The sequence below is a fragment of the Lagopus leucura genome, unplaced genomic scaffold (assembly GCF_019238085.1).
Source record: "Lagopus leucura isolate 7727_CA_CO unplaced genomic scaffold, USGS_WTPT01 Super-Scaffold_73, whole genome shotgun sequence".
Lineage (NCBI taxonomy): Eukaryota > Metazoa > Chordata > Aves > Galliformes > Phasianidae > Lagopus > Lagopus leucura.
The window spans coordinates 40,642,967-40,670,906 of record NW_024962252.1 but is presented as its reverse complement, the minus strand read 5'-3'; the positions used below and the strand labels follow the sequence as shown (position 1 = coordinate 40,670,906).

Here is a 27,940-nt window from a genome sequence, read left to right as displayed (position 1 = left end):
ATGTCGGCCGCGGGCGGCGTCGGCTCCTGCGGGCCGGGCGGCGCGGCCTGCGGCGGAGGGGTGGGCGGCGCGGCCTCGGCTCCGGGCGGCGGAGTGTCCATGTTCCGCTGGCTGGAGGTGTTGGAGAAGGAGTTCGACAAGGCCTTCGTGGACGTGGACCTGCTGCTGGGCGAGATCGACCCCGACCAGGCCGATATCACCTACGAGGGGCGGCAGAAGATGACCAGCCTGAGCTCCTGCTTCGCTCAGCTCTGCCACAAGGCGCAGACCGTGTCCCAGATCAACCACAAGCTGGAGGTGAGGGCGCGGCGGCGGGGTGCTGAGGGGCCTGCGGGGTTGGGGCTGCCCGCCCCCGGCAGGGTGAGGCCTGCTGTGGGCGGCAGCCGGACCGCTCGGCACTCAGGGCCGGAGCTGCTTGACGGCGGCTGTCCCACGGGAGCCTGGCCCGGCCCAGCGGATCCCCGGCTTTGGGTTGTGTTGTTACGGAGTTGCTTGTGGGGACAAAAAGTTGTCTTTGGTGATGAAAGAAGCATCTTGAGCAGCAGATGCCACTGGCTGGCATTGTATTTGCATTATGTCTCTAGGAAGCTTGGTGATCCTTGCAAAATGGGACAAAGGCATCAAGAATCTTCAAGCTTACAGGCAGCAGTTAGAATGTTATTCCTGTCTACAAGTGAATGAAAAAAAAAAAAAAAAAAAGGGGGAAAGGCCTGAAAAAACCCTTTTTTCCTTCTTCATACTCCTAGCAGATCAGATTGCCCCCTGCTGAACTGAGTCGAACTCATAATTGAGATCTCACAATCTGTGAGGAGAGTAACTATTCATAGAAATCACAGAATGGGTGGGAAGGGACCTCAAGGATGATGAATTCTTCATGTCTAAACCGGCATTTCAGTAAGGGTGGGAAGGAAGAAGCATCTGCTGGAGCTGAGTTGGCTGGTGCTGATGTTACTCAAGAGGTAGGGCCATGGGATCCTGTGATTTATGCAACAGTTGGAGTGCTCGGGAGGGAGAATCTGGGAAATTTTACGTTCTTCTGTTTCATAGCTGCTTTCCAACTTGAGGCTTCCTTTTGTAGTATATTTGGATGTCATTTTGGCTGTCATTAAAGAGTGTAGATGTTAGATGCCTTCTTGTCTTTCTGTGACGAGAATAGTCTTTGTGCTGCAGGACTGCTGAGAAGTCTTCATTTGTTTATCTTTGCCCTAGGCTAAAAATTGCTAGCATCTTCAGTATCTCTTATAGACCATGCTTTTTAGATTTGTGTTGTTTGTTCCAGTAGCTTTGAAGTATGGGAATAAGGAGAGCTGCTTAGAAAGCCAGGTGGGTAAGCGTGTTGCAAAAGTTTTAGTGGACAGGCCAGAGGTGTCGGTTCTTGCAGTCCTTTGTATTTTGCTTATTGCAATGAAGGAATTGAAGAATCTTCTGACAGTAACTTGCTCTTCTGAAGGGTTTCCTTCCAGTAGGAAATAAAGTAACTAAATTAGCTTTGGTTTTAATCTGATCTCTTCCTGGTATGAAAACCTTGTTATGCAAAATACCAGTAGAGCTTAACAGAGCATTGGGTTATTTCACAGTAGAATAAATACTTCATTAAGGAAGTTTTGCTAATTGCAGTCTTTATTTCATCACAGTGCTCACTGTAGTGATGTTTACAGTATTCTTCGTATTTATGTTGCGATAGACTTGAATACGCTTTAGTACACAGTTTGCATGCATGCTGTCAAGCTGTACAGCACACTTAATTGTATAGGCATAGTAAAATAAGATTTATGAGTTTATAGTAGACTATTAGCATTTATTGCATATTGCACAGGACTGGTGGGTGTACCGACTTGTAAAGCAGATGACTTTTCAGATCAGTGTAAGGGAATGAGCTAATACTTTGTAAATACGTCTTTGAAAAGTTGTTTCATGCTTAAATATTTTGAAAGGAATTTATAAAGGTTAGATCCTGAAAGGTCAAAGGTTGCTCTGAAAGTAACGCCTCCTTTTTATTTCCGTGGAAACTGGCACAGATACAAAGAGCACAATAACACTTTTTAATAGCGCAAATTTTCAATTACAAAACACTATTTTTCAGCACATTCAACACCATTAGCTGCACTTTTTTGCCAGTGATAAACAAGAGCCTGCATGCCCTACCTTGTAAAAATGTATGCCAGTGAATGTGACGCACTGTTGCTGCTGCTGAACTTTACCACCCACCACTTCACTATGTTCACATCCACTGTTTGCTCTCAGTCAGAGTTCAGTAAGTGTGGATGAATGTCAGTGGTTGCCATTTTTCTGCATGGAGGAACTCAATTCCACACCGTTGCTTCATCTACACTTCTGTGTCACACGCCATTCTGTCAGACTGCCCCTCTGCTGCTGTCTGTCACGAGGTGACAAAATGTAATGGAATGTTGGTGGGAAGATTCAACCTCTACTGCCATACCACCAACATCACCTCTGATGTTGTTGGCCAGCATAATAAAGTAGGAGACATTACTTTTGAAGCAACCCTTGTATTTTGGTATCTAATTAAAATCATCCGTGGCTTGGACACATAAATAGTGACAGACTGTAATTTAGTCTTGAATGAGTTGAAGAGCAAAGGATCACAGTTCATAGTTTTAATCATATAGCTATTAGTGTGTCTAGAGTGAGAACTAATTGATACTAAAAATCTAGAGCTAGTGAATAAAATAACATTTTATTTTGTGAAATATTTTTATTTCTGATAATAGTGTTAGGTTTCATACCTGTGTCCATATAGGAAGCTTTATCTGAAATAGACCGTTAGGAGGCTATAGTGTTGTCTTGATAGTTGTTGATAGGATCTCATGATTATTAGTCATAAATTTGAAATGACAACTACCATTTAAAGTCTCTGAAAGATGGAGCTGCTCTGTTGAGAATGAATGTCTTGTCTTTTTTTCTAGTCAGAAATCTCTGTCCAAAATGAAGGACAGAGTTACGTATTGAAAAATCTCAAGAACATTAATACTGAAGTTAGGATGATCAGTGACTTTATTCTCTTTTTTGTGGTGCAAGTTATGGTATATTTCATGACATTTAAAATTGCAGTTATTTTTTTAGCAGCTTGAAGTTATAATATTATAGTGCTTGTGCACTTTCATTTGGAGTTTTCATGAATGACATTATTTATGTAGGTACAAAAAAATTAATGATAAAAATTGGGAATATTGTTCTATTGATTGTGGGTTTTATTTCCTTGAGAAGAATCGTCTGCCCTTGTCACAGTTTTACAGGCAAGAAAAGAGAAACACAATTCAGAACGTGCTTTATCAGCTTAATATCTGTTCTGGAATTAGCGTAATTGCTTTTAAGACACACTTCAGTTAGTTTTTAGTTGGAGTAGATAGAAGCTCCTGCTGTAGAAGTTTCATGGAAGAGTGTTTTGGCACTTTTGTATACACCAAAAGTGTGTACAGACTGCCAGAGATGAATTTAGGTAAAATATTGTGCTGGGGATATTTCAGAACAGTGAAAAAAGTGCGTGAGGACAAGGCTGGTTTCTATAAAGGAAGGGATGTGCAATCACTTGAGATGTTGGTTACTATCAGAAGGAGCCTGAAGGCATGCAGATGCACAGCGGATGTATGCAGGTAAGTTTACTCAGGCTTTAGAGTGGTGAAAGGTTGTAATTATACTAATAACATTTATGACCCTAAGTTAAACTAAAAAGAAGGAGGATTTATTTTCATATTTTTCCTGCTGGTCACAGATTTGAACGGAGTAGCTTATCAAAGAGAAAAAAATTGTTAGGTGATGGAAGCCATTGTCTTTGAGATAAGCTTGACTTGACCAGCATAGCATACAGTGTGCTAAACGAGTGCAGGAATGTATCATAATGGAGGACAGCGAGGGCCTCAGGCTGTTAGAACAAAAGGAGATGACAGCCATTTTAAAAGAGATTTTTCTTGGGCTCTGTCTCTCAGCATTACTGTCAGCAGATGCAAGCTAACAGTCACTGTGTGAGAGACCAGATTTCTAAGTGAGAGGAAGTTCATAGGATTTATCTTTCCTGTTCAGATATTATTTGAGCTGAAAAAAAAAAAAATATGATGCTGACTGACACTGTTTAAATGTTCATTAAAAAAAAAAAATCAGTGAAAGTAAAAGTAGTATGTTAACGTGCTGGTGAAAACTGAGCTTGACTCTGCCACTTTGCTTGCCAGCCTAATTCTGTATTTTTAAATGAACAAACTGGAATGGAATGTCTGGTAGAGCACACCCTATGTCTTAGTAGTTGGGTTAAGCTAACTGCAGGCTAGAGTTTAAGAAAGCATTTAAGCAAATGTCTAAGAGGTTATTTGCCTATGTATTTTTGTTACTGTTGAACTGGAAATCAGTTAGTAGATTTAGAAGAGGAAATTCCTTTAAGCTGAATTCTTATTTCTTTAAGTAACTTGTGCTGTATCAGCTAAAGCATGTGTAGTGTGTGTGGGTAACTTGAAGATCCCTATTTAAAAAAAAAAAGCAACTCAATACCCCAAAAAAGCCAACCGTAGGTGGCTATGTATGGTGGTTTTTCACATAATTTGAGTCCATCTTATGGAGCATGCTGCAGAACTCCTTTGTTGGTTAGGAGTACTTTTTAACCAAGATTGGACCATATACTTTAGTACAAAGGTCCTTTGGTTTGTTTTTAATCCCCTTTCTCCTTTGACTAATAAGCTGAACTGCACCTACATATAACCAAGGTATTTCTTTGCCCTATGACAGATGTGCCTTTAACACTGGAAACATTTCTAGTAAGAAAAGGAAGTTAATTTATTTTTTCAAATGTGTTTAAATTGTCCATCTCCTCCTGAGGTGTCACTTCTTTGTTTACACTTCTACATTTGAATCTTTTTTTCTCTTTTCAAATTGAAAACTGTTGGTACTGGATGGAATGTGGTTTATCTGGAATGAGATGTGATACAGCTTGTATCTTAGAATTAGATTAGTTTGCAGATGTTCAGGCAGTGGAAGTACAGTATTCACCTTTTTAAAGAGATGACCTGCATTTAATTCATGTTTTCTTATATCAAAAGTCATGGAGTTGTAATCATGTTTAACTAGCTCACCTTAATTTCAGTCATTGAGTAGTCAAATGCTGAACTGTATTCTCTTTTTCTCTCACTTAGTAGGAGATCCAAATTTTAAGCAATGGGGGTATTTTAGTTTGTAACTCTTAGTTTTGTGTAATGAATTATACTGCGTAGCTAGTCTGACCTCCAAAATAGTGCCAATGATAAAGCTACCAAAATGATTTCTAAAAACTGCATTCAGTATTCCTCATAAGCAATTAGAAGCATAGGCAACTGGAAGTGTATTTATGAGGCATTCAGGAATTAGATGGCTGGTAGCAATGTACTGCCAGCAATTACAAAAAAGTTGTGATTTGTGCACCTCTAAGTAAGTACAAACAGAATTTACAGTAATATTAAAAAAAAAAAAAACCTGACAAAATACATGTACTTGATATCAAGGAAAAACAAAGTAATAGCATGAAGTAATGATATGTTGCTGTAGTACCACGTATTCTAATGAAAGAGATGAAAAAGATCAGTGACTGGCTGTAACAGCAGCAAGACCAGTGCAATGAGAAGATGTTACAAAAGAAGAATGCTCACCCAACTGTGAAGATCAAGGCTCACAGCAAAACCCCACAAAGATGAGATCCTCAGCAAGAGATCTTTCCTTAGTGGCAGGCAACGCTTAAGTGAATCTAAGAGGGGTGGAGCCAGGCTTCTGATCATGGGTGAATTGCCTCCACCTGTGCTCCCAGCACTGACAGGGTCTCTTCCAGGTGCTCAGTGACTGGTTCAGGCTGTAACTCAGCAGTTCCTGTACACTGCCACAGAAATGGGAACTAATGCATCAATTCACATAGAAATGGAAAGCAAATTTTACATTTACAAGATGCTTTAAAATGTTGTTATGTTATCAATTGTTTAATTGTTGGGAGTTGCCAACGCTACCTCCATACTTACACTAAATTCAAGGGAAAATCTTTTTTTTTTCCCATGTGTGTGGTGTTGGCTTTCATATTTGTTTAGGAAGTTTATAGCTATAAGTTTTGTTGTTAGCATTCTTACTAGCCATATGAGCTTTTAGTTAATTTTAAGTTGATGTCACATGTCCTGTTTTGGGGTCCTGAAAATAATGAAATGAACAATTTCATTACAAAATTTGCAAATTCAGCCTCTTGAAATGATTTGAGACGAGCTACTCATTTTTGTCATTGATAAGAGGTAAGCATTCTGTGCTTTTGTTGCAGTCAGTGGTTTTTTTTTTTTGATCATCCGGGATTATGATTCCAAGGTGTATGATTTATTCAGAAACATGTATTTTGTACAGTGCTGTCACTTCGGCTTTGCAAAGAGCACAGTGAAATGAATAAGGCTGTGTGCTGTGTCATGGTTTCTATTTTGAACAAGTCCTACAAACTTTGTAGAGTTGTGAGAAGTTGCAGCAAGCATTGCTCAGTCTGAAGAAAGAAGCAGATAAGTCAGGGCCGAGGGAGCGGTGGAATAGTCCTGCCCTTTGGGGAGCTGTGGCCTAAGTATGGTTCAGTGAAGAAGAGACACAGATGGTATACTGCACAATTATTGTTTTTTTTTTCCCAGCTATTAGAGAAGCATAATACTTTGCTTGATAATATCTTTGGCTGATGCCAAAGTCCAGTGGTTCCCAAGAAAACTTGTTAGTATGTTGGCCGTCCATTTCCTAAATGCGTTCCCCATCTCTGCTGCTGCCAGACCTCCTCATATTGTGTCTGCATCTGCGTGTGTTTGGGCAACAAGCTGCAGTGGTTGCATGTCAGCTCTTGAAAAATTGTTTTCTGTCCCACAGTTGTGTAATATTATGGAATACTTACAAATAATGATTTCACTGTTTGTAAAATATGATCAGTTTTTTAACCTATTTTTGCCTCTATGCAACATTTTTGTCTTAAAAAAAAAAAAAAAAAAAAAAAAGCCCCGAAAGAATGTGAGCATTATTTCTTGATATTGGTGTTGGTTTTTTTTTTTGCGTATACTGAAGCAGAATGCAAAGAGTAGGTGCAGTGTTTACTTCCTGATCCTGATCAGGAGCAAATGTTTAAATGCATAAATACATTTGTTGGTAAACTTTCTGTAGCCTGGTATAAACAAATGAGCACGCATTGAAAAAATAAAAGTACCTCATAGGCTTTATCTGTCTGTGAATTTTGGTTTGTTCCCACAGCAAGATCCACTGACAGGGACCTTTCTCATAACCTTAACTCTTGTCAAAGTTGCACACACAAGCTGTTTTATCAATAACAGAATCAATGGAACTAGTGAAATCTCACTTCTGACTCATTTGTCAGGAAAGGTGTTTGTTTTTGTTTTTTTTTCTAATGCAAATAGTGAGCACCCTCCTGACTCACTAAGACCATCCAGTTTTATCACCCCTGTTTCTCTCCTGTGATGTTTCCACACCATGGCATTCTTTGCCTTTCTGTCCATGCCTGGTTTTGTTTGGTAGGTTGGAGCAGAGTCAGGCAGCTCGGTTTGCAGCTTTACCCTGTAGTGAGCCTGTTTGAAACTCAAACAGCAATTCAACTCAAATCAGCAGGGAAGGAAGGTGAAATGGAGAGATTCAGTCATACAGATAAAATGGTTGCCTTGTGTAGGGAGCTAACACCAAAATGATCCTGGTTTTTGTCTTTCTTTTTGCTAGACCTTCGATTAAAGGCAAATTAAAAAAATCTTTAAAGAATATTTGTTACATTGAAGACATTTAATGACTGCTTGGCTTATGGCTTTTACTCACTGGCAGTATTACTACAGTGGAAGTTTTTTTATTTTGCTTAGCTTTCCTTTGCTGGAAATCTGTGTTTTCTAATGTGTCTGTAATGCCTCATCATTTGTACAATACTTAAAATGTTCTTAATGTAAGCTAGAAATTGAGATACTGAAAAGTGTGTCATTACAAGCCTCAAAAATCACTTGCTACAATTCAGTGTAGAGAGAATTAAGGTTTTTTTTGTTTTTTTTCTATTTGTTGGGGTGAGTGATGCCGTTGCTTTGCACAAATAACATTTGGACCTGTAAGCTTGTTTCCATTTCAGCTATGCTTTGATTTTAGTTCTCATGTCTGGGCAATGGCCAAGTATTATTTTTTCATATCCATTAAATCAAATGCAACTGTTACTTATTCTGCTCAGAAAGTGAAAGACCTTTTCCCAAAACTAAAATCATTACTTGATTTCTTCTGTCAGCAATCTGCTTGCCCCCCTCTGCAGCTGCTTTCCCTATCAGAAGTGAGAGGCAGGTTGCCTCTTGTTAATGTGATATTAATTGCCATCGTCCCACTATCCACGATTTTGTAATTCTGGGCTTGCTCCCTCTGAAGCTTTGGGTCTAGGAGACCACGATATTGCCATCTTCTGATTCCTCATTCAAGCTCTGCTGATGGTGAAAGCTGGTAACTTGTGGTTTTAGTATGCCATCTGTGTGCTTCCTGTTGTGCCCTTCTATACACAAATGTTTCTGTACTTCCTTTTCATGTTACATTTATTCATTATTTCCTTCCTATATTTACTTTGTATGTCGTCCAGGGCAAAGTCCTCGCTTTTATTCTTTTATGTTCAGAAGTTTGCGTATTTTTCTTTTCTGACCAACATCTGAAGAAATTACAAAGTATGGTATGAAATAATGAGACCTCAGTGATATTTATTTGATTTTTAAGACTGTCCTCTCCCTCCAAATGAAAAATGCAAGGTAAGACATAAACAACTCAATGACTGTAAATGCAGGTAAATGCATTTAAAATGAGCAATTATATTGATAGCAACATATGGACCTATAACTTGTAGCTACTTGAAGAAGAAATGTGAACAGCTAAAGAAGAAGGTCATTATGTATGTTTTGTTGAGAGGTTTGTTTTTGTTTTGTGTTGTTCTTGTTTTTTTTTAATTTTTTCAGTAATACTTTTGAATGATCTGTGGAATAAGTACTTGTTTGTTACTTAGGGCTGTGATTTATTTCATTTCCTATGGGGGAAAAAAAAGTCATTTATAAATTCTTGAGTGATTTTACTTCATACCCGGTTTCAGTTTTCATAGGTGTAAGATCTCAGTGAGATACAAATCATGATTATAATCTGTGCGCTTTAGATCATTTGGAAGACAAATATACTGCTGTACTGTTTAATTAATTTGACCAAAATCTGCAATTTACTTGAATCACAAACTTATCTCTTAGAGTTTAAAGGTAGATTGATTACATGCCAGTGCGAAGGTAACACGAAGCAATTGCTCTTTCTGAAATAGCACGTGTTTTCTGGTACTTGGAGCTAGAGCAAAACGAAACAAAAACACATGGATGTACCTTTAATTTTTAATAGTGAGGAGAAAAAGGTAAGAAACCACGGGGTAGGTTTTGTGCAGCTGACAATTGTAATCAGTGTAAATGAGTGGAACAGTGAATACAAAGAAATTAGCAGGCACTTCTCTGATATACATTGAGAAATCGGTGATTGTGCTTGAGGACAGTGCTTCAAGTCTTTTCCATACTGACTCAGCTTATGTAACTTCTCAGCGCTTTTGGTTAGAAGTCATTTCTGAGCTGATACATTTATGGATCTCTGAACATTTCAGAAAACTACTATCTATTGTTCACAGACAAAAGTAATGGGAAAAGTGAAGCATTGAAGCAAATGGCCTGGTTCCCTTTCATAGAGAAGAAACTTAAATGTTTTTTAATTGATTTCGGTAAGTTTTGGCTTGCATTTTAAGGCCTAAAACCAGGCACTTCCCATTGCCATTGGCACTTAATTCCAGTTTTGAATCTTGGTGTAGGAAGAGTACAGGAGGACTTCATCAAGTCAGAGACAGAAATGAAAATATCCCAAAAAGCACTGACCTTCCAACACCCTTGAGAATAAAAGGGTAGAAGAGTTGTGCCAATACAGCGTCTTTTGTGTTCAGTTCTCTTCTCACTGTGCTGTAGTGCTGTAAGATTTCCCTGGTGGAATCATGCTTCCCTGAGCTGCAGTTCAGTCCTGCTGCTGGCTGTATGTTGCTTAGTGTATGGACTCACAAATGAGTTAGCAGAGAAACTGAAGTGTTATTCTGCTTATAAATCAATACAATACTGTGTAATACTTGCTAATCAGCACAGTTGTATACCATGTTAAATAAAGAGGATTTTGTGCCTCAGTGGAAGAGGATAAATGATCTGATATTTCCTGCCCATAATATGAGCAGTTACTGTGATTTTTGAAACTTTGTTTGCTGCAGATTAATTCTTCTTCTCTGTCCTCTCCTTCAGTACTGGTGGGTCTCAAAAGGAAGGACATCTTCTGCCTTTGCATGACCTGTGACAGTGGTGTTATAATGGTTTTGTTGTTTATATTTTTGGTATATATTTACCATTTATATTCATTCTATTGGATTAGTAGTAGAGGACTCCAGCATCTCTTCTAGTTAAAATGGGAATAAAGTTTAACATTTTATATGTAATATTAGAAATGTAGTAATTTTGCTCGATCAGTTCAAAGACTTGTAAGTTTTTGAGCTTTTGAATTAAATTACATATGATTCTTGCTTCTGTCTTGGGACCTTCTAACAGTTAAAGCATACGATCTTGAAAAACATGTAGCATTTTAGAACATATAAAAATAATTCCCATGTAATAAATTTTGTGTCTTCAAGTTAACTTGTGCATTACAGTGACACCACATTTATTAACTGTTAGGAGTACGTACTTTGTAGGCATGGTCACACAGAAGATTAATGATGATACATCATCTTTGCTATGTTGTTTTTTGTTGTTGTTATTTTTGTGTGTTTTAAATTAAAATAATGTGCTTTCTGTCTATGACTACATATTCACATTTAGGTTATCTTATATTGCTAGCTTTGTGAAAACTCTCTGGTTTAAAGCTGTGTGATGTTAACATTAGAGGAGGAGCTGTGTTTGCTCCCCCAGTGTCAATCTAGAAATATTTTAACAATAAAAGCAGTTATTCTGTTAATAATGCAGATAGAAAATGAACAGCTAGGTAGTTTTTAGAACTTACCAAACGTGTTTTAGTGATAATCCTTAGTTATGGATTAAGGGTTTTATATAAATATGATGTAGCTACAGCTTCTAATGGTATTTTGAGGGTGTAAAATGACTGTAACTATAATTTAGTTCTGCTGGATTCATATGTCAAGTAAAGTAAGTATTTGAAAGTTGAAAGGAATGTCCTTCTGTTCAAAAGCCTTTTTCTCCCATTTCCTCTTCTGACTGATTCAGCAAGTTAGAGGATGTAAGGATGTTAAATAGACAGCCTTCCCTTCAACCTCTGTCCATTACTGTTTACGAGTGAGAGTTTCTGTTCTCTCTTTACTGACTTCTCCTAAATGCTCGTAACCATGAAGCTAAATGGTCTCCTGTAGGTGTGTGTTACTTTTGCCCCCAGCTGGCTTCTCAGCAAGTGCTAGAGCAGCCACCATTGACCTGCTCTATGTGCAGTACATTTATAGGTATATTGAGATGTGTGCGTGGAGATGCATGACATCTCACCTTCAGTGGCCTTGTTGGAGAGCGCATCTGAAAAGTTGCCAATAAAAGGATTGGTGCAGTTGCCTGTGCAGCTTAAGTTTATCCTCGTTTTGCTTGTGCAGGTTGAAACACAATCTTTGTAGGGTCTGATATTGTGCTCCTGTGCAGTACCACAGCCTCATGCAGTGAGTGGTACTCTCAGAATGCGTGTCTGCATCTGTGATTCTTGTGTTCCTTGCTTCATTTTCTGCCTCTGACTCCTCTCCTGTTTTGCTGAGCATCTTTCAAAAGTTAATATATGGAACTGCTGGTTTTCCAGCGGGCTTTCCTTTATAATGTAAACTGAGGGAAGTGAGGATTAAAAACCAGTGGTAGCAAGAGTCATACTGAAGGCCTTTGTCATGGTTTTATGATTTCGGTATTCCATATCATAACATCATGTAGTGCATTGGGAGTTAAAGAGTTGGTGCTACAGGTGCAGGCACCTGTCCTGGAAGAGAAGAATTACTACATTCCCCAGAAGACTGTTTGCTATTCTGTTACCATTTCTGCTCAGGGGGAGCAGATAAAGGCCTTGGTAGGTCACCTGGCACTCCCTTTTCCAAATCTCACTGTGGAAGGCAATTTCTGCTTTAGAATTCTGTGAAGGTTTACAAATTATTCAGGTTTCTTGTCGTTCCAAAGGTTAGAAAGTGAAAGTGTGTGCAGTCAGTTTCTTCAACACAAAAGCTGAATGCTAACCTGATCTGTAGGGGCTCCGTGGAAGTGGTCAGAGATATTATATAATAGATATAGATATAAAAGAGCTATTGAGCTCTTCTGGACAGTTCACTCAGAAGGCAGCAGAGCTCATTGGCAGGGTTTCTCCCACCCTCTTGTCCTTGAGACACTGGGTAAGGCAGAATAGCCAGGGACGTTGTTCTTCATAGCACTGAGCTGGAGGTTGACTTGACCTGTCTCATCAAGCTGCTGTGTAGTTGAAGTGCTCTTGAATCGCCTCTGGAAGAGCCTACTTATGTCTGATAATTATGCTGGAAGCTTAAGGAGGCTGTCCATCTAAATTAGATACCTTAATTAGACCCAGTAAGTACTGATATTCATATCCTTTCTGCTTTTTAACACTGATATGGACCTTTTAAAGCAGCCTAAGGTAATTGGATGGGAAGAGCGTTGACTTGGTATTCAATGTGAATTTGAACATCAGGATAGTGTTATTAAATATCTAAAATACCTTGCATTAATGTGAGATCTTTTTTTAAGAATTGGTGACTTTTCCATTTTGCTTTTAAGTTCCAGATTTTTGCAAGTAAAAATAGAATCTGAATTTACCTTTAAAGTACAAAACATGATCAAAATTCTCCCCTGGCATCTGCTGTGTTTTCATGGGTAGGTAATAGCTTTAAAGCTTGTAAAAATTGAGGTTATCTTACAAAAATCTACTTGAACTTATGGATAGCAGGTAGCCTGGTAAAAATGTATATTTGTTCTGTTATTCCTGTTACAAGTATGCATGTAGACTGTATTTTAATGTTTCAAAAATTTTCTTTTTTTTTCATGTTAGAGTTCATGACTGTGATTTTCTACAAACATTTTAGGGACATATTAACTCATGGCTTCTGGTTTGCCTACTTGATTGGCTGTTTCAGTTAAGTTGTTGATAGTAGATCTGTTGTGAATTGGGTTCTTTGATTTTAGCACTGCTTTAATAATTCCGTTAATATATTGGTCAATATATATATATTTTTTCTGGTAAGATGTAGTTGTATTAAAGTATGAATAGTGCTTTGATGCATGTTGCTATGATTGTAAATCCTATTGTAGTTTTAAATGACAGAATTCTGTGTCAAAGTGGACATCAGCATCAGATGTCGTGGCCTCTGTCAGAAAAATCCAGCTCCTGTTATTTTCACAAGTGCAGTGGTTTAATGCTTGATCTGTGGATGATGGATGCAGTAGAAAATGCAGAGGAAAAAAGCCTGCAAATGATGGAGTGCTTGTGAAGGGCTACAGAGGAACGCATGACAGCATGTACTGTTATTTGTATTATGGCATTTAGCTGTAAAATGTGCCAGCAAAAGATATATTCGTGTGTGTCAGTTCTGATATTATCATTTTTCTAATTACTACAATGGTTTTTATCTTCCAGGCACAGTTAGTTGATCTGAAGTCTGAACTGACAGAAACCCAGGCAGAGAAAGCAGTATTGGAAAAGGAAGTCCACGATCAGCTTTTGCAGCTTCATGCTGTCCAACTTCAGCTACATGCCAAAACTGGTCAGAATGTGGATTCGGGGGCTATTAAGGCAAAGCTGGTGAGTACAGTGGCTTGAATGGAGGATTGTACTTTCCCCTTTCCTGTCTGCAGCTCTTCCTTGTGAGTTATGAATAAGCTGATTATAAATTTTCATGCTAAAGATGTTGGAGAGAGTTCACTTTTTTTCTTTTTAAAATAAGATTTATTGGTAGTGTTTAGGAACCATTAAAAATAATAAGTAAGAATGTAAGTCAGTTTTACGTAGAACTTTTCTGAGCAGTTTATTAAAGCAAAGTAAGAAAATATTGTGATGAATTATAATGCTTTTCTGGCAGCAGAAGTTGTGAAAGATGGTAGCTTCCAATGTAAAAACACAACCAAATCTTCACATGTTATAAAACAGTCTAGAAGTAAAAATCTGTTCTTGATGTAGCAAGAGTATAAGAGTAGGAATGGGATTGTTTTGCCATAGGAGGAGATGGCAGATGATGTCACAGTCCTCTCCGTTGTACTTTTTCTTTTAGAATGCTACAGATGCTCTCCATTGTTATATTCCACATACTGTCATAAAAAGACCAATAGACAACTGATAATTTTGTGAAATATGGTTTTGAGAAACTTAGACGTTTAGAATGTATACCAGAAGATAACAGTAATTTAACTGTGGAGCTTGTTAGCATTGACTGATATCCAGAATATAGTATGCCTTGTTACTATCTGCAGCAAAGATTCATACTCTAATACTGATACTTTTAAAATCAGGAAGTGGTGTAATGCTGACTAGGTTCTGATTTCTAACTCTTTGCATAATTCAAAGATTACCATCTAGCTGTTTTTGAAACTGCTTCACAAGTTCCTTCCAAATAGCAAGTCTCACCATCTGTGAAATGTTAAAATAGTCTCTGCTATTTTGTCCTGTTAATTAATGTAAAATAAAACACAGCAATAGGCTCTCAGGCCATCTAGGCTGTTCTTTAAATAAGACTATCCCAAATTCTTTTGGTTTCACATCCGAAGGGTGTAAGTGAATTACAGCTGTATTCTTACATCTACATATTTGCATGTTCAGTATAAAGAATAATATTTTCTGGATTATCCGCACATAGTTTAGTCTGTATTGAATTATAGCTATAGCTAAAGGTTTTTTAGAGCCATTATTAACTGGACATGTAAATAAGAGTTAGTTAAATACCACCCACATATTCTAAGTGTTAGGCTTCAGGTTTACATGAAGCAAAATGATTAGCCAACCAATTTTTAGCACATGATTTTCATTCCTAAATTTTATTAGTGAGACTTAACTGCTGAGTGATGCAGTCATGCTTCTAATGTGTTTCTTTCTCCTTACTTTGTTAGAAGCAATTTCTAAAGATATATTAAATCTCCATGCAAGTGACCTCAGCCTGTTTCAGGCAACTAACAATAAGTACATTTTTTTCTTGTATTGCTTCAGATTTTATCCATGTTGAAGTTGAATTTGCTAACAGTCTAGGCTGATATTCTCTCCTTTATTTACACGTAGCTCCTTCTTTTTTTATAGACTTGAGGGCTAATCTTTTGAGGTTTTTTTACTTTGCCTTCAGGGATTTTATAGTTTCAGTGGAGAGAAGCTCACTTTTAAACTCTTGTAGATACAGAAATCTGTGAAGTTTCATATAGCTTGAGCAAGCAAAATTGAACTTTCTTAAATGACAGTAAAAATGAGAAGTCTGAGTTTTAGGTAAATAAAAACTGTCATGCTGACCTTCTGGCAGTTAGAAGTCTCTGTGCCAAAGAGAGACTGTGTCAATAGTGTATGTGGTGTAAGAATAAACTGCTTTTGTAGCAGTTAATTTGCTGCTTTCTTTATTAACTGTAACCGCTCTTCTTTTGTATGTAGATTCTTTATATAAATATGGGCACTATAAGCTGTAGCTTTTAGGGGTGATGTGTTTGCTTAGTCTAAGCATGATAACGTTTTTAGTATGAGAATGGAGTTGCATAATAGATTTATTTTCTTGTGCATAACAATTTGTTGTTTTTTTTTGTTATCTCTCACCATCCTGTAAGTCACTATTGTAAAATGCCTTTCGTTATGCTTTCTGAAATGAAAAAATCCACTGTCAGTATCAAGTACTGTATTATAGAAGACATATTTTTCTGTGATATGTTCAGAAAACTGCCATGTAGCTTATTTACCTATCAGTTAAATGGCTTCTTAAATGTCAGAACAGACAGCAAGTAAATTACCTTCTTCTGCTTTTCCCTCTCAAGTATTACAGTGCTTTTCATATTATTGTGCTGTTCTTTATAGTTCTTGGTATTTTAGGAGAAAGTATTGTTTTCAATACTATAATAAGGTTAGGGTGTTTTTAATGATAATCACAATGAAATACCAAAATTGCTACTAAAAGCAATTACAGCAGTTTGGTTTTTAGAAATTCCCTGTAATAAAATTTACCTGCTGGTAAGTTTCTTTTGAAATAGGTCTTTTACTTTAATGCACTTTCTTAAAGCTCCAATTACCTGTTTCTCTAATTACGGAACTCTTTTCTTCTGTCTTAAGTCTGTCCTTTCTGTGGATGAATTGGTAAGTATACTGATTGCTCCCTCCCCTTTTTTTAAATGATTAAGTGCTTTTGTTTTGTGTGACAACTTGTATATGTTGGCCTCAGAAACTGGCAAGGCGGATCTGTCTTGTTCCATCTTCCTGTCACTTGGCAAAGTGCTGCGTGAAGAACTTTATTTGCATTTTTAGTTCGTCTGATAGAAAATTCTGATAGTTCTTCCTTATTTTCTCTTTTTTCAGTCCTTTTTTATGGGTGTGATTTAATGTATGTCGTGTACTTACCTGTTTAACAGCCTGTAGGTAGATTCTCCTTTTCAGTCTTTCCCAGTGATAGAGTTGAGAATTTTCAAACGGCTTTTCTACTTTTATTACATTGTATACCTCAACCTCAATATCATTGCTCCTTTTTTGTTTTTTTTTTTTTTTTTTGGAAAGCCACTGGTCATCTGATAGCTGTAAGCTTTGATTCTCAACATGGCAGTTGCGTTTTTGCTTTCTTATTTGTTGTATTAGCAGCAGAAAATACAGTTCTTTATATTTACTAAAATTCTGTAATGCTATGAGCACCAGAAAGCAAGAAACATGATTCTTTAACATGCTCATTAAAAAAAAAAAACACATATTTGGAGTCTTTTATCACATTACACAGCAGTTGCTCAGGGCAAGACTTATCCTTTCAGTACATCCTCTGTGATTCTGTACTGCTGACCTTCAGCTTTTCTTCATATAGTGATCAATTGAAAAGAGTCCAGTGGCTTCTGGGTCACAGAGCAGCAGTCACAGTAATGGAGAAAATAGGAAGAAAACTGGGATTATGTTGTTCCTCCTATTTTAAATACACCATTTAAAATGCATGATTAAAAGTTATTCCACATAGGAAAATAACAGATGATTTTCTTTTAAATTGAATTTAGATAATGAATCAAATTCAGAAGAAAACTCTGTTTTTAAACTGACTACTTTATGATATCTAATGAGGAAGTGCTGTGTGTAAGTGCTGTACCTTCATACGCCTGCTTCAAATTCTAGTCCTTTCTCAAATTTTCAAATGAAAGGACTCCTAAAAGAGAATGCTTACACTGACAGTGGGCCTGTACTGTTCCTGCACCTGGATGCAGTCTTGGCAATATGTATATAACTAAAATAAATGCTAGCTGCAGGCAGACTCTCCAGCTAATGTAAAATGAGTATTGTGTCTGAACTGCAACATTTCTTACAGCTGAAGTATGTGTCAGATGCAACACAGTGTTTTGGCACCCTTGAATTTCTGTAATTGCCTTCCAGCTGCTGGCAGTAGACATATATTAAAATAGCCCAGAACCATCATTACAGCAGAGAGAACTGGAATAGTTATAGAAACTACTGTTCTTCAAATGTAGATTAGCCAGAATTCTTGATTTATGAGTGTATTCTGCAGGTCATAAAAAGGTTTGTTGGAAAGTAGTTGGAGTCATCTCACAAGACAACTCCAAACCCAAAGCAGAGACCAGATGTGTCTGTGTGGCAGGTTTTGTAATGTATGTATCAAGTCAAACCGGATGTGAAGCTGGGTCAGTGTAAGAATTACTGTGCTTGCAAGAATCTCTGTTTCACACTTTCTGAGCAATGTGCTGGGCAGTTCTTGGCCAATACATAGAGATGTGTAATGTATCTAGTTAGATGAATCGAATACAGGTGTTTAACAGATGAAAGAGAAGTAGAGTCCACCAAATCCACAGTTGTCTTTCTAGCAAAGGACTACAAATGCTTACATACATGTTGTGAAAATACCTCTTTTTGGTTTCTATGTAGCAACCTGGCTTAATTGTTCAAAATGTATTAATACAACCCTTATCTGTTGTTTTGTTATCCACGCTTGGAATAATGAAAAAATACATTCACCATTTCTTAAAAGATTTGTCTTGCCAGTTCTGTAAAATTTTGTTTCTGTCCTGTTGCTTCTTTAGTAGCACCTCATGGTTTTATTTGTTTAGTAGTGTAGTTGATACAAGTAAATGCATTTTAGTGAATTTAGTTCTTATTGCTTTTTCCAGTGGGCAAGCATAGTTAAAATGGAACAGTAATAAATCCTCTGTGTCTGCTGTTTTCGTGGTTTGCTGTTTGCTGAGTTTGTTCTTGCTGCTTTGTAAAAGAGATATAAAACAAGATACAAGAGATACAAGCAATCAAATGAACTCCTCCTGTAGCTGATTTAGTAGGATGATGAGTTGAGTTGAGTGTGCTAATTCCTTTTAGTTCCAGTGATCTGGGTTTTAGAAAAGATAATGGCTATGCATTATCTGTACGTTGTGGTGGAGCACTGTGGAAGTAATTCTTATTTCCGTAATTCTTTTCTCATGAGGAGGGGAAAGGTAGTGAAGGGTGATAGATTTCTTTCTTTCTTCCTTTTATTTTTTTGTGATGAAGTTAATTTATACTTATATCTCTTTAATTTTGTCAGGGTAAGTAGCATCATATATATAAAATGTCTAGTCTTATTTTTGTGGTCTTAGGAATCTAACTTGGAAATATCCCTGGCTGGACATTTCTTGGTTGTTTGCATGATAATAATGGTCATTTTAAAAACTTACAGAACATTTAAGCATATGAAAAGCTCATTAAAATACTTAAAGAATATTATCCACTTGAGATATGTTGTGGTTTTTTATTTTAAAAATAATGTTCCCTCTTATTGCACGAATCTCCCATCTTAACACAAGAAAAAGCAATAATGTGACTCTCTACAGAGAGTGGCAAGAAGTGCTGTTGCTTATTTCAGTCCTTGGACTTTAAGATAGTATATGCATAATGTACAGGAGTTGTAAGCAGGATAAAAATAATGTTGAGAGCACAAAGTTGAGTTCAAGGCCACCTCTCCTCGTAGCTGCAGTAGCTGCAGTGACAGAGTCACTTTTGTTTCCTGCATGTCCTAGAAATAGAATTATTTCACACAGAAATACTAAGTGCTCTTTTATTATTAACTTTGATAAAAGCTTTCTGACTTCTTTTTTTTTTTTTATTTTTGTCTTCTAAGGAGAGAGAACTTGAAGCTAACAAGAAGGAAAAAGTCAAGGAAGCTCAGTTGGAAGCTGAGGTGAAGTTGCTGAGAAAAGAGAATGAAGCTCTTCGTCGACACATTGCTGTTCTTCAGGCTGAGGTTTATGGAGCAAGATTGGCAGCCAAGTACTTAGATAAGGAACTAGCTGGAAGGCATGTAAAATCAATCCATGTCCTTAGCATGAGTTTTAGTTGTTATTGTTACAAGACTTCTGTTTAATACTGGAGAGCATGTGGCACAGTGTGCTTGATCTGTGCCTGGCATTTCTTAACACCATGACATCATAACACCATTAACATCAACAAATATATATAAAGTCACAGTTTTTAAAGGGCTAGAGAGACATAAATAGATGCTGTAGGTTTCTTGACCTTCTATTATTCTGTTACCAAATCAGACTTTTCCTTGTTCAATATCTTCTCCACTGCAACCAGTAAGTGTTCTCTCACAGCATTTGTTGGTTTCTCTTTTCCTAGGTTTTGTACTATGTTCATAAGTATTAGTGATAAGTATGGTAGAATGACCACAGTGAAGCCAGTCAAAAATCATATTGTACTCCAGAAGTTTAATTTAAAAGATTTAAATTTTCCTGTTGGGTAAATCACTGTGTTACACAGCCTTCATGAGTATATTTTTAAGTATGAGTTATTCTTAGTTTATTTATAAACCTTTGTTTCCTTAACTTTTAAAATTGTTAGCAGGAAGGATACGTGCAGAGGTATGCTCTTGCAAGAAAAGGTTCTGTGACATGTTTATCTAAAGTATACATGTACTGGTCTCTAATAACTTTAACATATCACTGTGATAGCTCAAGCATAGTAGTGCAGATAAAGTAATGTCAGTTATGCTGGTTTAAATTTGGCAGCATATGAGTGTGATATTTCTACAACATAACTGCGATAGCTGGCAGTAGATAACTATGGTAAACTTAGATGCATACAACTCTCATCTATGTTAGCAGCATGGTGTTACAATTATGCTCCTATTCCTGAGCTCTCCAGTCCCATTAAGGTCTGCAAGGATCTTTAGTGCCTATGCTTAGGGCTCGGGGTGCCCTGTGTGTTGAGGTGGGCTGGAGATACCGTTGTTCTCAGACACCTGGCTTTGCTGCATTGATCTTTTTTTACTCATCCCACTCTTTAGCATCTAAGTTGTCTTTTTATCCCTGCAGAAGTGCCAAGAAAGCAGTACAGAAATTGCCTTCTGTACTTATTTTGTGGAGACAAGAGATGGTTCATGATGAGGCAGTTCTGATCTGACTGATATTGATCAGTCACTTTATCTGTGTTCGACATCTATCTTTACTATGTTCTTGCATTGTCCATCTAATTGATCATTAATTTGCTTGTTATATTTGTGTAGTGATTCAGCAATATATTAATTCTTATCTTGCTGTAAGCACTATTAAATACATTGTACTGAGCTGGCAGTTTTAATCTTTTCTTGTGGGTCTGTTGCCCTTACAACTAGATTTAAATTTCCTCCTTAAAATTTACATTACTTATTCCATCTATTATGTTGGTTTTTTTCTTCCTTTCTTCTTCTTTTTTTTTTTAAATGAAAAACAAGATAGCTGCATAAGTCTTCTGAAGACAGTTTTTGGAGCCTCTGGTCATGGGGAAAGCCCAGCCACTTCTGCTTTTTGCAACTTTGTGTTTAAGAGGTTGTGCTAGTCACACAAATGGTCACTTCTGTAACTCTGTTTATTCTCTTCCTCTGCATCCCCAAAGGCAGGTCCAAAGTTAAGAGTAGTCCAAGTAGGAAGAGTCTTGTATTTGCAGTTAATTAGACAAGGAAGAATCCCAAAATGCTTCACATTACAAAGAAGAGCCATAGGGTTGTGTTCTTGTTTTTTTTTTTTTATAAAATTTTCTGGATTTTGTGTGGTAGATGAGCTGTTTACAAGCCCTTTAAGCTTATGAAGAATTGTATACATGCATGGCTGTTTAAGTTTAACATGCTCATCATTGTCACAACTTGCAGTTACTGCACTTACACTAGTCACTGCATGACTGCATGCTGTAGTCTGATGGAGCGTAAATTGTACAGTGCACTGATTTTAAGTTGCCTTATAGTGTGTTGTTATTCTCTTTGTCATTTGTAGAGTTCAACAGATTCAGTTACTGGGTCGAGATATGAAGGGACCTGCTCATGACAAGCTCTGGAATCAGCTTGAAGCAGAAATACACCTTCACCGTCACAAAACTGTTATTAGAGCTTGTCGAGGTAGGAATGATCTAAAACGACCAATGCAAGCACCACCAGGACATGTAAGTTGAAAGAGTGACTCATTCCTCTGTAATTTCTGATATTTGAGGAAAAAAAATTGGGAGTTAGTTCTTTGATTTTTGTGCTTATTTTCACTTCACTTTTGAGTTCTTTTAACTGTCACTTTTATATATATGTAATTATTTTATATCCTAAAGTGGTTTGTGTTAGAAGGGACTGTTAAAGATCATCTGTTCCCATACCTGTCTCTTCTCCAGGATAAATAACCCCAATTCCCAGCCTTTCTTCACAGGGGAGGTGTTTCAGCCCTGTGATAATTTTAGTGGCCCTTCTTTTGACCCACTCTTGACAAGTCCATGTCTTTGTTACTCTGGGGAACCCAGAGCTGGATATCGTAGAGGACAGATCCATTCTGAATAGCATGTCTACGGAAGTGACCATGTGAAAGACAATTCTGCTGCCTTATCTAGGAACACTAAGTCCTTTTGAAAATTGTCTCTGCTGTGTGTAGTAATATGAATTTAACGTGTGTAGCCTTGGTAGACGTTGTCTTAGCTAGCCTAGCACATGAACTGTTAATAATCCCCAGCATTCAGTGCATGAAACCAAACACTTTCAGGAAAGGGCATTACTTTGATTGACCTGTTTTAAATATCTTAGTTGTTCAGATGGATCTTACTACTTATGTTCTTAATGGCGTATAAAATATGCTTTATGTGTGTGTATGATTTTGAGGATATGCACAAATGCAACAGTAAAATAAATACTTGGATTAATTTAGCTTCTTTTCTAGTCTTAAGTTGAATGGCTTATGATGTAGTTTGTTTTTAATATAACAAGAATAAACCCTTTTCTGGGACTGTATTGCATCTGTCATTTGATTAGCTTTAAGTTACAATTTGTCGTACAACATTCCAACAGTGATCAGCATTCCTTTATGTAGTCCCTTTATATTTTTAATATATGGCTACTTTTCTTGCTTTTGGAAGTTACGTGTAATTACAACACTCATCACTGAAATAATTGAAATAATTATTCTTGTCAGAAGTGCATAATAAGAAACCTTTTCTGATTTTGTAACCTATCTGTAAGGAGGCACTCGGGATTGACATGCCCGGTGCTGGTCTGTTGCTGATATACTGTCCTTCTACAAATAATTAAAAAAAAAAGTCAGGAATGCATCACTTTTTGGTTCATGTGTTTGTATTTACAGTTTATTGAGTTTTTATGTGTTTTGTTTTATTTTATATCAAACTAGGATCCAGATGCCTTAAAGAAGAGTCAAGGTGTTGGTCCAATCAGAAAAGTGTTGCTAGTTAAAGAAGACCATGAAGGACTAGGAATTTCAATCACAGTAAATGCTTTATTTTCCATTACAAAGAAGAAGCAATTTAAATTTGCACTTCATAAAATATGGAACAGTGAATATATCATTAGAGCACAGCAATCAAAAAGGTTGCATTATGTAAATTTGTAGCTATAGTTGTGTGACTTGAAGAATCCAACTCATTCTGATTGATTGTGAAATCCTTAAGTTTATGTAAAAGTTAGATGTTCAGTGTTTGTTTTGGGCTTAGGCCCTAAGTTTGAAATTTGGCTATTCTTCTCAGGGGAGAAGAATTAAGAGAAACATCTCATACCATCTACTTCGATATTCTTTTTGTCCAAAACATTCATTCTTAGTTTCTACAATAAAAGTTGAAATAAGCACATTAAGAACAGGTATTAGAATGCTGGTTTTCTGCCAGTGCACATTTCAGCTGATTAAAATTCTTGTTTTCTGTAGGGTGGGAAGGAGCATGGTGTTCCAATACTGATCTCTGAAATCCATCCTGGGCAACCTGCTGATCGATGTGGAGGACTACATGTTGGGGATGCTATTCTGGCAGTAAATGGAGTTAATCTAAGAGATGCAAAACATAAAGAAGCTGTAACTATCCTCTCCCAACAGGTCAGTTGGGGCCTGTTAACAACAGGCAAATTTATGCACTTCCTTTATTCTGCCTATTGAATTACCTTGACTTTTAATGTTTTCAGTCAAACAGAGTATTATTCCTGAAGCTCCATCACCTTACACTGTGTCCTGTTGTGTCTTACAATCTATGAGAAAAAGGCTGGGCCAATATTGCTTCAGTTAAACCTATGTCCCCTTGAATTTATTCCTACTTTGGTTTTATTCTAGAGAGGCGAGATTGAATTTGAAGTAGTGTATGTTGCTCCAGAAGTTGATTCAGATGATGAAAACGTAGAATATGAGGATGAGAGTGGACATCGTTATCGTTTATATCTTGATGAATTGGAAGAAGGGGCAAATTCAGGTTCTAATAGGAAAGAAGTAAATGTGGATGTCAAACCCTCACAAGGTAACCTTTCTAAAAAGTGTTGTATTTAATTGTGAGGTCTCAGTGTGCAAACCAGTTTCTAGAGAACACTGTTCTTGTATTAATTGTAACATTTATCTTCTGTTAATTCAGTTAACTTACTAGTAAGTTGTAAGCTCTTTTGGTTGGTCCCTTACTCGTTGGCCTGGTTTACTTAGAACTGAATTAACTAACTTTTGTGGGTTTTGTGTATTGTTTTTTTCCTAATCACTTTTTCCCAGTTGGTCTTATTTTTTCCTGACTAGTCTAGATGTAGTTAATTCCCTGTAAGCTATTATTTTATTTTGTTCACTTCTTCAAGTATGTTTTTTCTAGATCAGAGATGTGTGTCAAGAGTTCATGTTTTCCTTCTGTAGTGTTTTGCTTAAAACATTAGCTTGTATTTTTAGCACTCTTTTCAGGACATTTTCTGGTTTCTGAAATAAATCTCACTAATCTACGATTCCCAAGATTACTTCTCTCCTTATATAAAATTTCTTTTTTCTTGCAGTGTTTGACAAGAAACCAAGTATTGATGGACATGAAAATGGAGACCTGGGAAATTCAGTTGAAGCTTCATTAGGAGATGCTGCACCCAAATTAACCCGTTCTGCTGAGTCTTTATCCTAAAGAAACAAAGGAAGAAACAAACAAAAGCAACTGGACAGATCCCATCTTTGGGAACAATTGATAATCAATATTGACTGCTCCGAGTTTGCGTATACAAATGTATGTTGTAAAATGGTAATTAAAAGTCAAAGGGAACTGTTACTGTTGCCTGGAAAAAAGGCAGTTACCTCAGGGCTTCATTGTGAGCATTTCTAAGTGTGGAAAACTGTCTTTTGCTTGACACACAATGGCTACTTAACACATAGCATGTGAAACTAATTTCCTTTTAATAATAAGCACCAAAGCATGGGATTTCTAAAAAAGATAACCTCAATACCTTCAGCTTTTAATTTCTGTTATATCCCTAAGGAAGGAAAATAAGATGTGACCAGCTTTATTTTCACCCCTTGATATTTTAAAGGGACAACCAGTGTTCAGTTTGTTGCGAAACAAGCTTTGACTCTGGAAGGTGAGGGGGAATTGTATTGTTGCATACCTGAATTTTCCACTTGGAGTTTTTGATTTGTAACTTCCAAAAATAATGTTGGTTTGTTTTGTTTTGTTTTCTCAGAATAGCAAAACTTTCTTACTTAAGCAAGGCCATCAAAACCCAAATGCAACAATGGAATAGTTGTTAGTTATGACCCATGATAATGGGTGAGCTTTTTGATATTATTATTTTAATTAATTCACTGCTAATTGTTCCATATGAAAATTGCTCCGAGCATATTTAAACAGGGTATTATTGGGTTTTACCAACAAAATTAGTTTAAAAAGACATCCACAGTTATATGTGCCCTTTGGTATTCTTTTCTGAACATCATCAGTTCAGTGTGCTTTCTTCAATGGATGTGGTTACTACCCGTGTGGAGCTGTCTGATTTGGTCATTATTAGCTTGAGCTTATGAAATGCTGAGTACTCTCCATAGGTACTGAACGTATTTCAGATCAAAGTAGTCTTTAAAGAAGTGAAAATAAAGTGCATAGTACTTTATAGGAGGTGCTCAGAACTGTACAGTGTCTGGCCCTATCTGTTACTTTTGGGCGATTGTATTAACCTGTAATTGTCTTACTGTTGAAAGAGAAAAAATACTGTTTTTGTAACAGCAGTGTATCTGAAACTAGCTTTTATTTGGTGTACATCTAAAAGCCCATGGCATGGTTGCAAATGGAAATGTTGAGGATGGCTTCTTGGCCAGTTTCTTGTATAACTGCAGATATACAAGAACTGACCTTGTAGATCTTTAGGTGAAATGCAACTTTTTTCCATACACAGACTCTCTTTGTAATCACATTTATTATTTCACCCTGCTAAGATAGCTTTCTTATTTACTGCTTTGCAGGCTGTTGGACTGTAATGTGAAAAGATTTTATTATGTGACAGTGGAACTAATGTGAAAAGACATTTTTGCAAGTGTTAATATGTAGGATATTATGTACCTAAAGAAAAAAAAAACCTGGATGGCCTTTAGAGTAACATCAATTAATTTTACCTTCAAAATTGTGATGTAGAACACGGTTGCTTGTTTCTCCTAGGAGCACTATATATATGTTAATAGAAAAATCCTAAAAATGTATATACTTTATTCAAAGATTTTTCTATTTATAAATCCCTTAACTTTGCTATTTACAAGATTGTTTCGTGTGTGTGCTTTTATGCATGAGTTCCATTCACTCAGTGGAGTTACTTGGTTCATTTTTTGTAATAGCCTTTCTCATATGGCATACTGTTTGAAGGCTTTTAGAATAGTCAAACTTGTACAGTTTTCACCACACAGGCACTAGTATTTAAAAATGAATTTGTGTAAAGAAGAAACAGGTCACCAGACATACTTCTTTTTCTGATGCATCAGAAATTACAGGCATGTTGGGTACAAATTAGCAGATAAATCCACTGCTAGAACTTCACATTCAGATTGCTGTGGGTATTTTTTATTTTTATTTTTTTAATTATTATTATATTTTTTCCTCACAGTTAGTAAAGTAGAATGCACTCTGAAATGGTCAGTGGCCTAGAACACTCTATGCTCTCTGGTAGAGAGTGTGATTTAAAGCTGAGTAGTAATTTTACTGTCTTTGAAAATCATAGCAGTATAAAATTTTGCTGCAGTTGTAAGAAGTGAGGCTGGTCCAACTAATCTAATAGCTTTTTAAAAGCACTGAATTTGCCTGCACATTTTCCCTGTATCTGAGAGGAAGTTTAATTTTTTTTATTTATTTGATCTTCCTTACTTTCTGGCATAGCTCATTTTCCATTTAGCCCATTGATCTATTCCAGCCTGAGGTGGGAGAGTATTTCTGGAGTTATTTTCCTGACATTCCTTGTCCACCTGTTACGATGCTGTACGCTTTTCTTTATCATCTGGAAGTTGCTGGATCCTTTGTCTGTTGTCTATTTTTAATCTATGTATGGGATCAACAGAAGGAAAATGGCTGAGGAGAATGACTAAGAGCAGACAAATCAGGTATCAGTAAATCATCACTGTGTTTCTTTCCCTGCAGTTTTTATAATCTTTGTTTAGAAAGCCCTGAATGGGAGGAATTTGCACAGACACTCCAGTGGCTATACTCCATCCTTAGTACCAGCTGATTTAACATCCTTCTGTGCCGTAGTCATACTGATATGCTTTGAGATTAATATTTAAATTGAGAAAAGGTTTGCAAGTTGAGATTTCCAGATTCAGTAGACAAATGTGTATTTTTTCCTTTGTCAGTAACTGGAAGACTCAGTCCTGCTGATCCGCAGAGGTTGAAAGAAATAGACTTGGAAGAATTTCCGAGGAAAGGCAGTATTCAGACTTCATTTTTATTTTGTAAAGTGTGAAACCGTTTACTGGCATGTATATATATTTTTACTTCAAGAATAAAATAGTATTCTAAAGAAAACTGCATTTTTTTTCCTAGTAGATAATTCCTTGCCAATTAAAAAAAAAAAAACAACAACAAACAAACTTCATTGAGACAACTGTATTTTAAGCTAAAGGTAGACAGTGCTTGTTGGCATCTGGGACCAATGTTAATTAAGAGCATGTTAGTTAAGGAAAGTGCTAAATGGCAATAAATTTAACTCTGATCAAAGACTATGTAGTATTTCCTTTGTAGAAGTGTATTTGTGGCAGTGAAGATGGTTTGTATCCACCTCAATATATGTTAATCGACCATTATATCAAATGAAATCCAAGTATTTATTGTACGTGTCCAAATATCTATAAAGTCATTCCTATAGGAGGTATAACATTTAACAACAAATGTATCATATCTAGTTAAGCTGAATATATTTTTATTAGCCTGTAAATACTCTTCTGTACTTCAGTGATTTCTGTATCTAATTCAGACTGATATTTCATTTTCTTCTGTTTTTTATATATAAAATATAGATGCCTACTCC

The 27,940-nt window shown here is 36.7% G+C and overlaps 1 protein-coding gene across 1 annotated transcript; it reads left to right on the top strand.

Moving 5' to 3' along the window:
- Positions 1-27,940, top strand: GOPC (golgi associated PDZ and coiled-coil motif containing). Its single transcript, XM_042895268.1, has 8 exons — positions 1-297; positions 13,663-13,827; positions 19,331-19,506; positions 21,459-21,624; positions 22,842-22,937; positions 23,370-23,534; positions 23,766-23,946; positions 24,455-27,940. Exons 1-8 carry the CDS (start codon positions 1-3, stop codon positions 24,571-24,573), a joined length of 1,365 nt encoding a protein of 454 aa, XP_042751202.1. The 3' UTR covers positions 24,574-27,940.

What these genes read in the sequence shown, in the direction of transcription:
- GOPC (XM_042895268.1), top strand. Translation starts at nt 1, where the DNA reads ATGTCGGCCGCGGGCGGCGTCGGCTCCTGCGGGCCGGGCGGCGCGGCC. An exon ending in AGATCAACCACAAGCTGGAG is followed by an intron (nt 298 to 13,662) that starts GTGAGGGCGCGG and finishes TTTATCTTCCAG; the next exon opens with GCACAGTTAGTTGATCTGAA. An exon ending in GGGCTATTAAGGCAAAGCTG is followed by an intron (nt 13,828 to 19,330) that starts GTGAGTACAGTG and finishes TTGTCTTCTAAG; the next exon opens with GAGAGAGAACTTGAAGCTAA.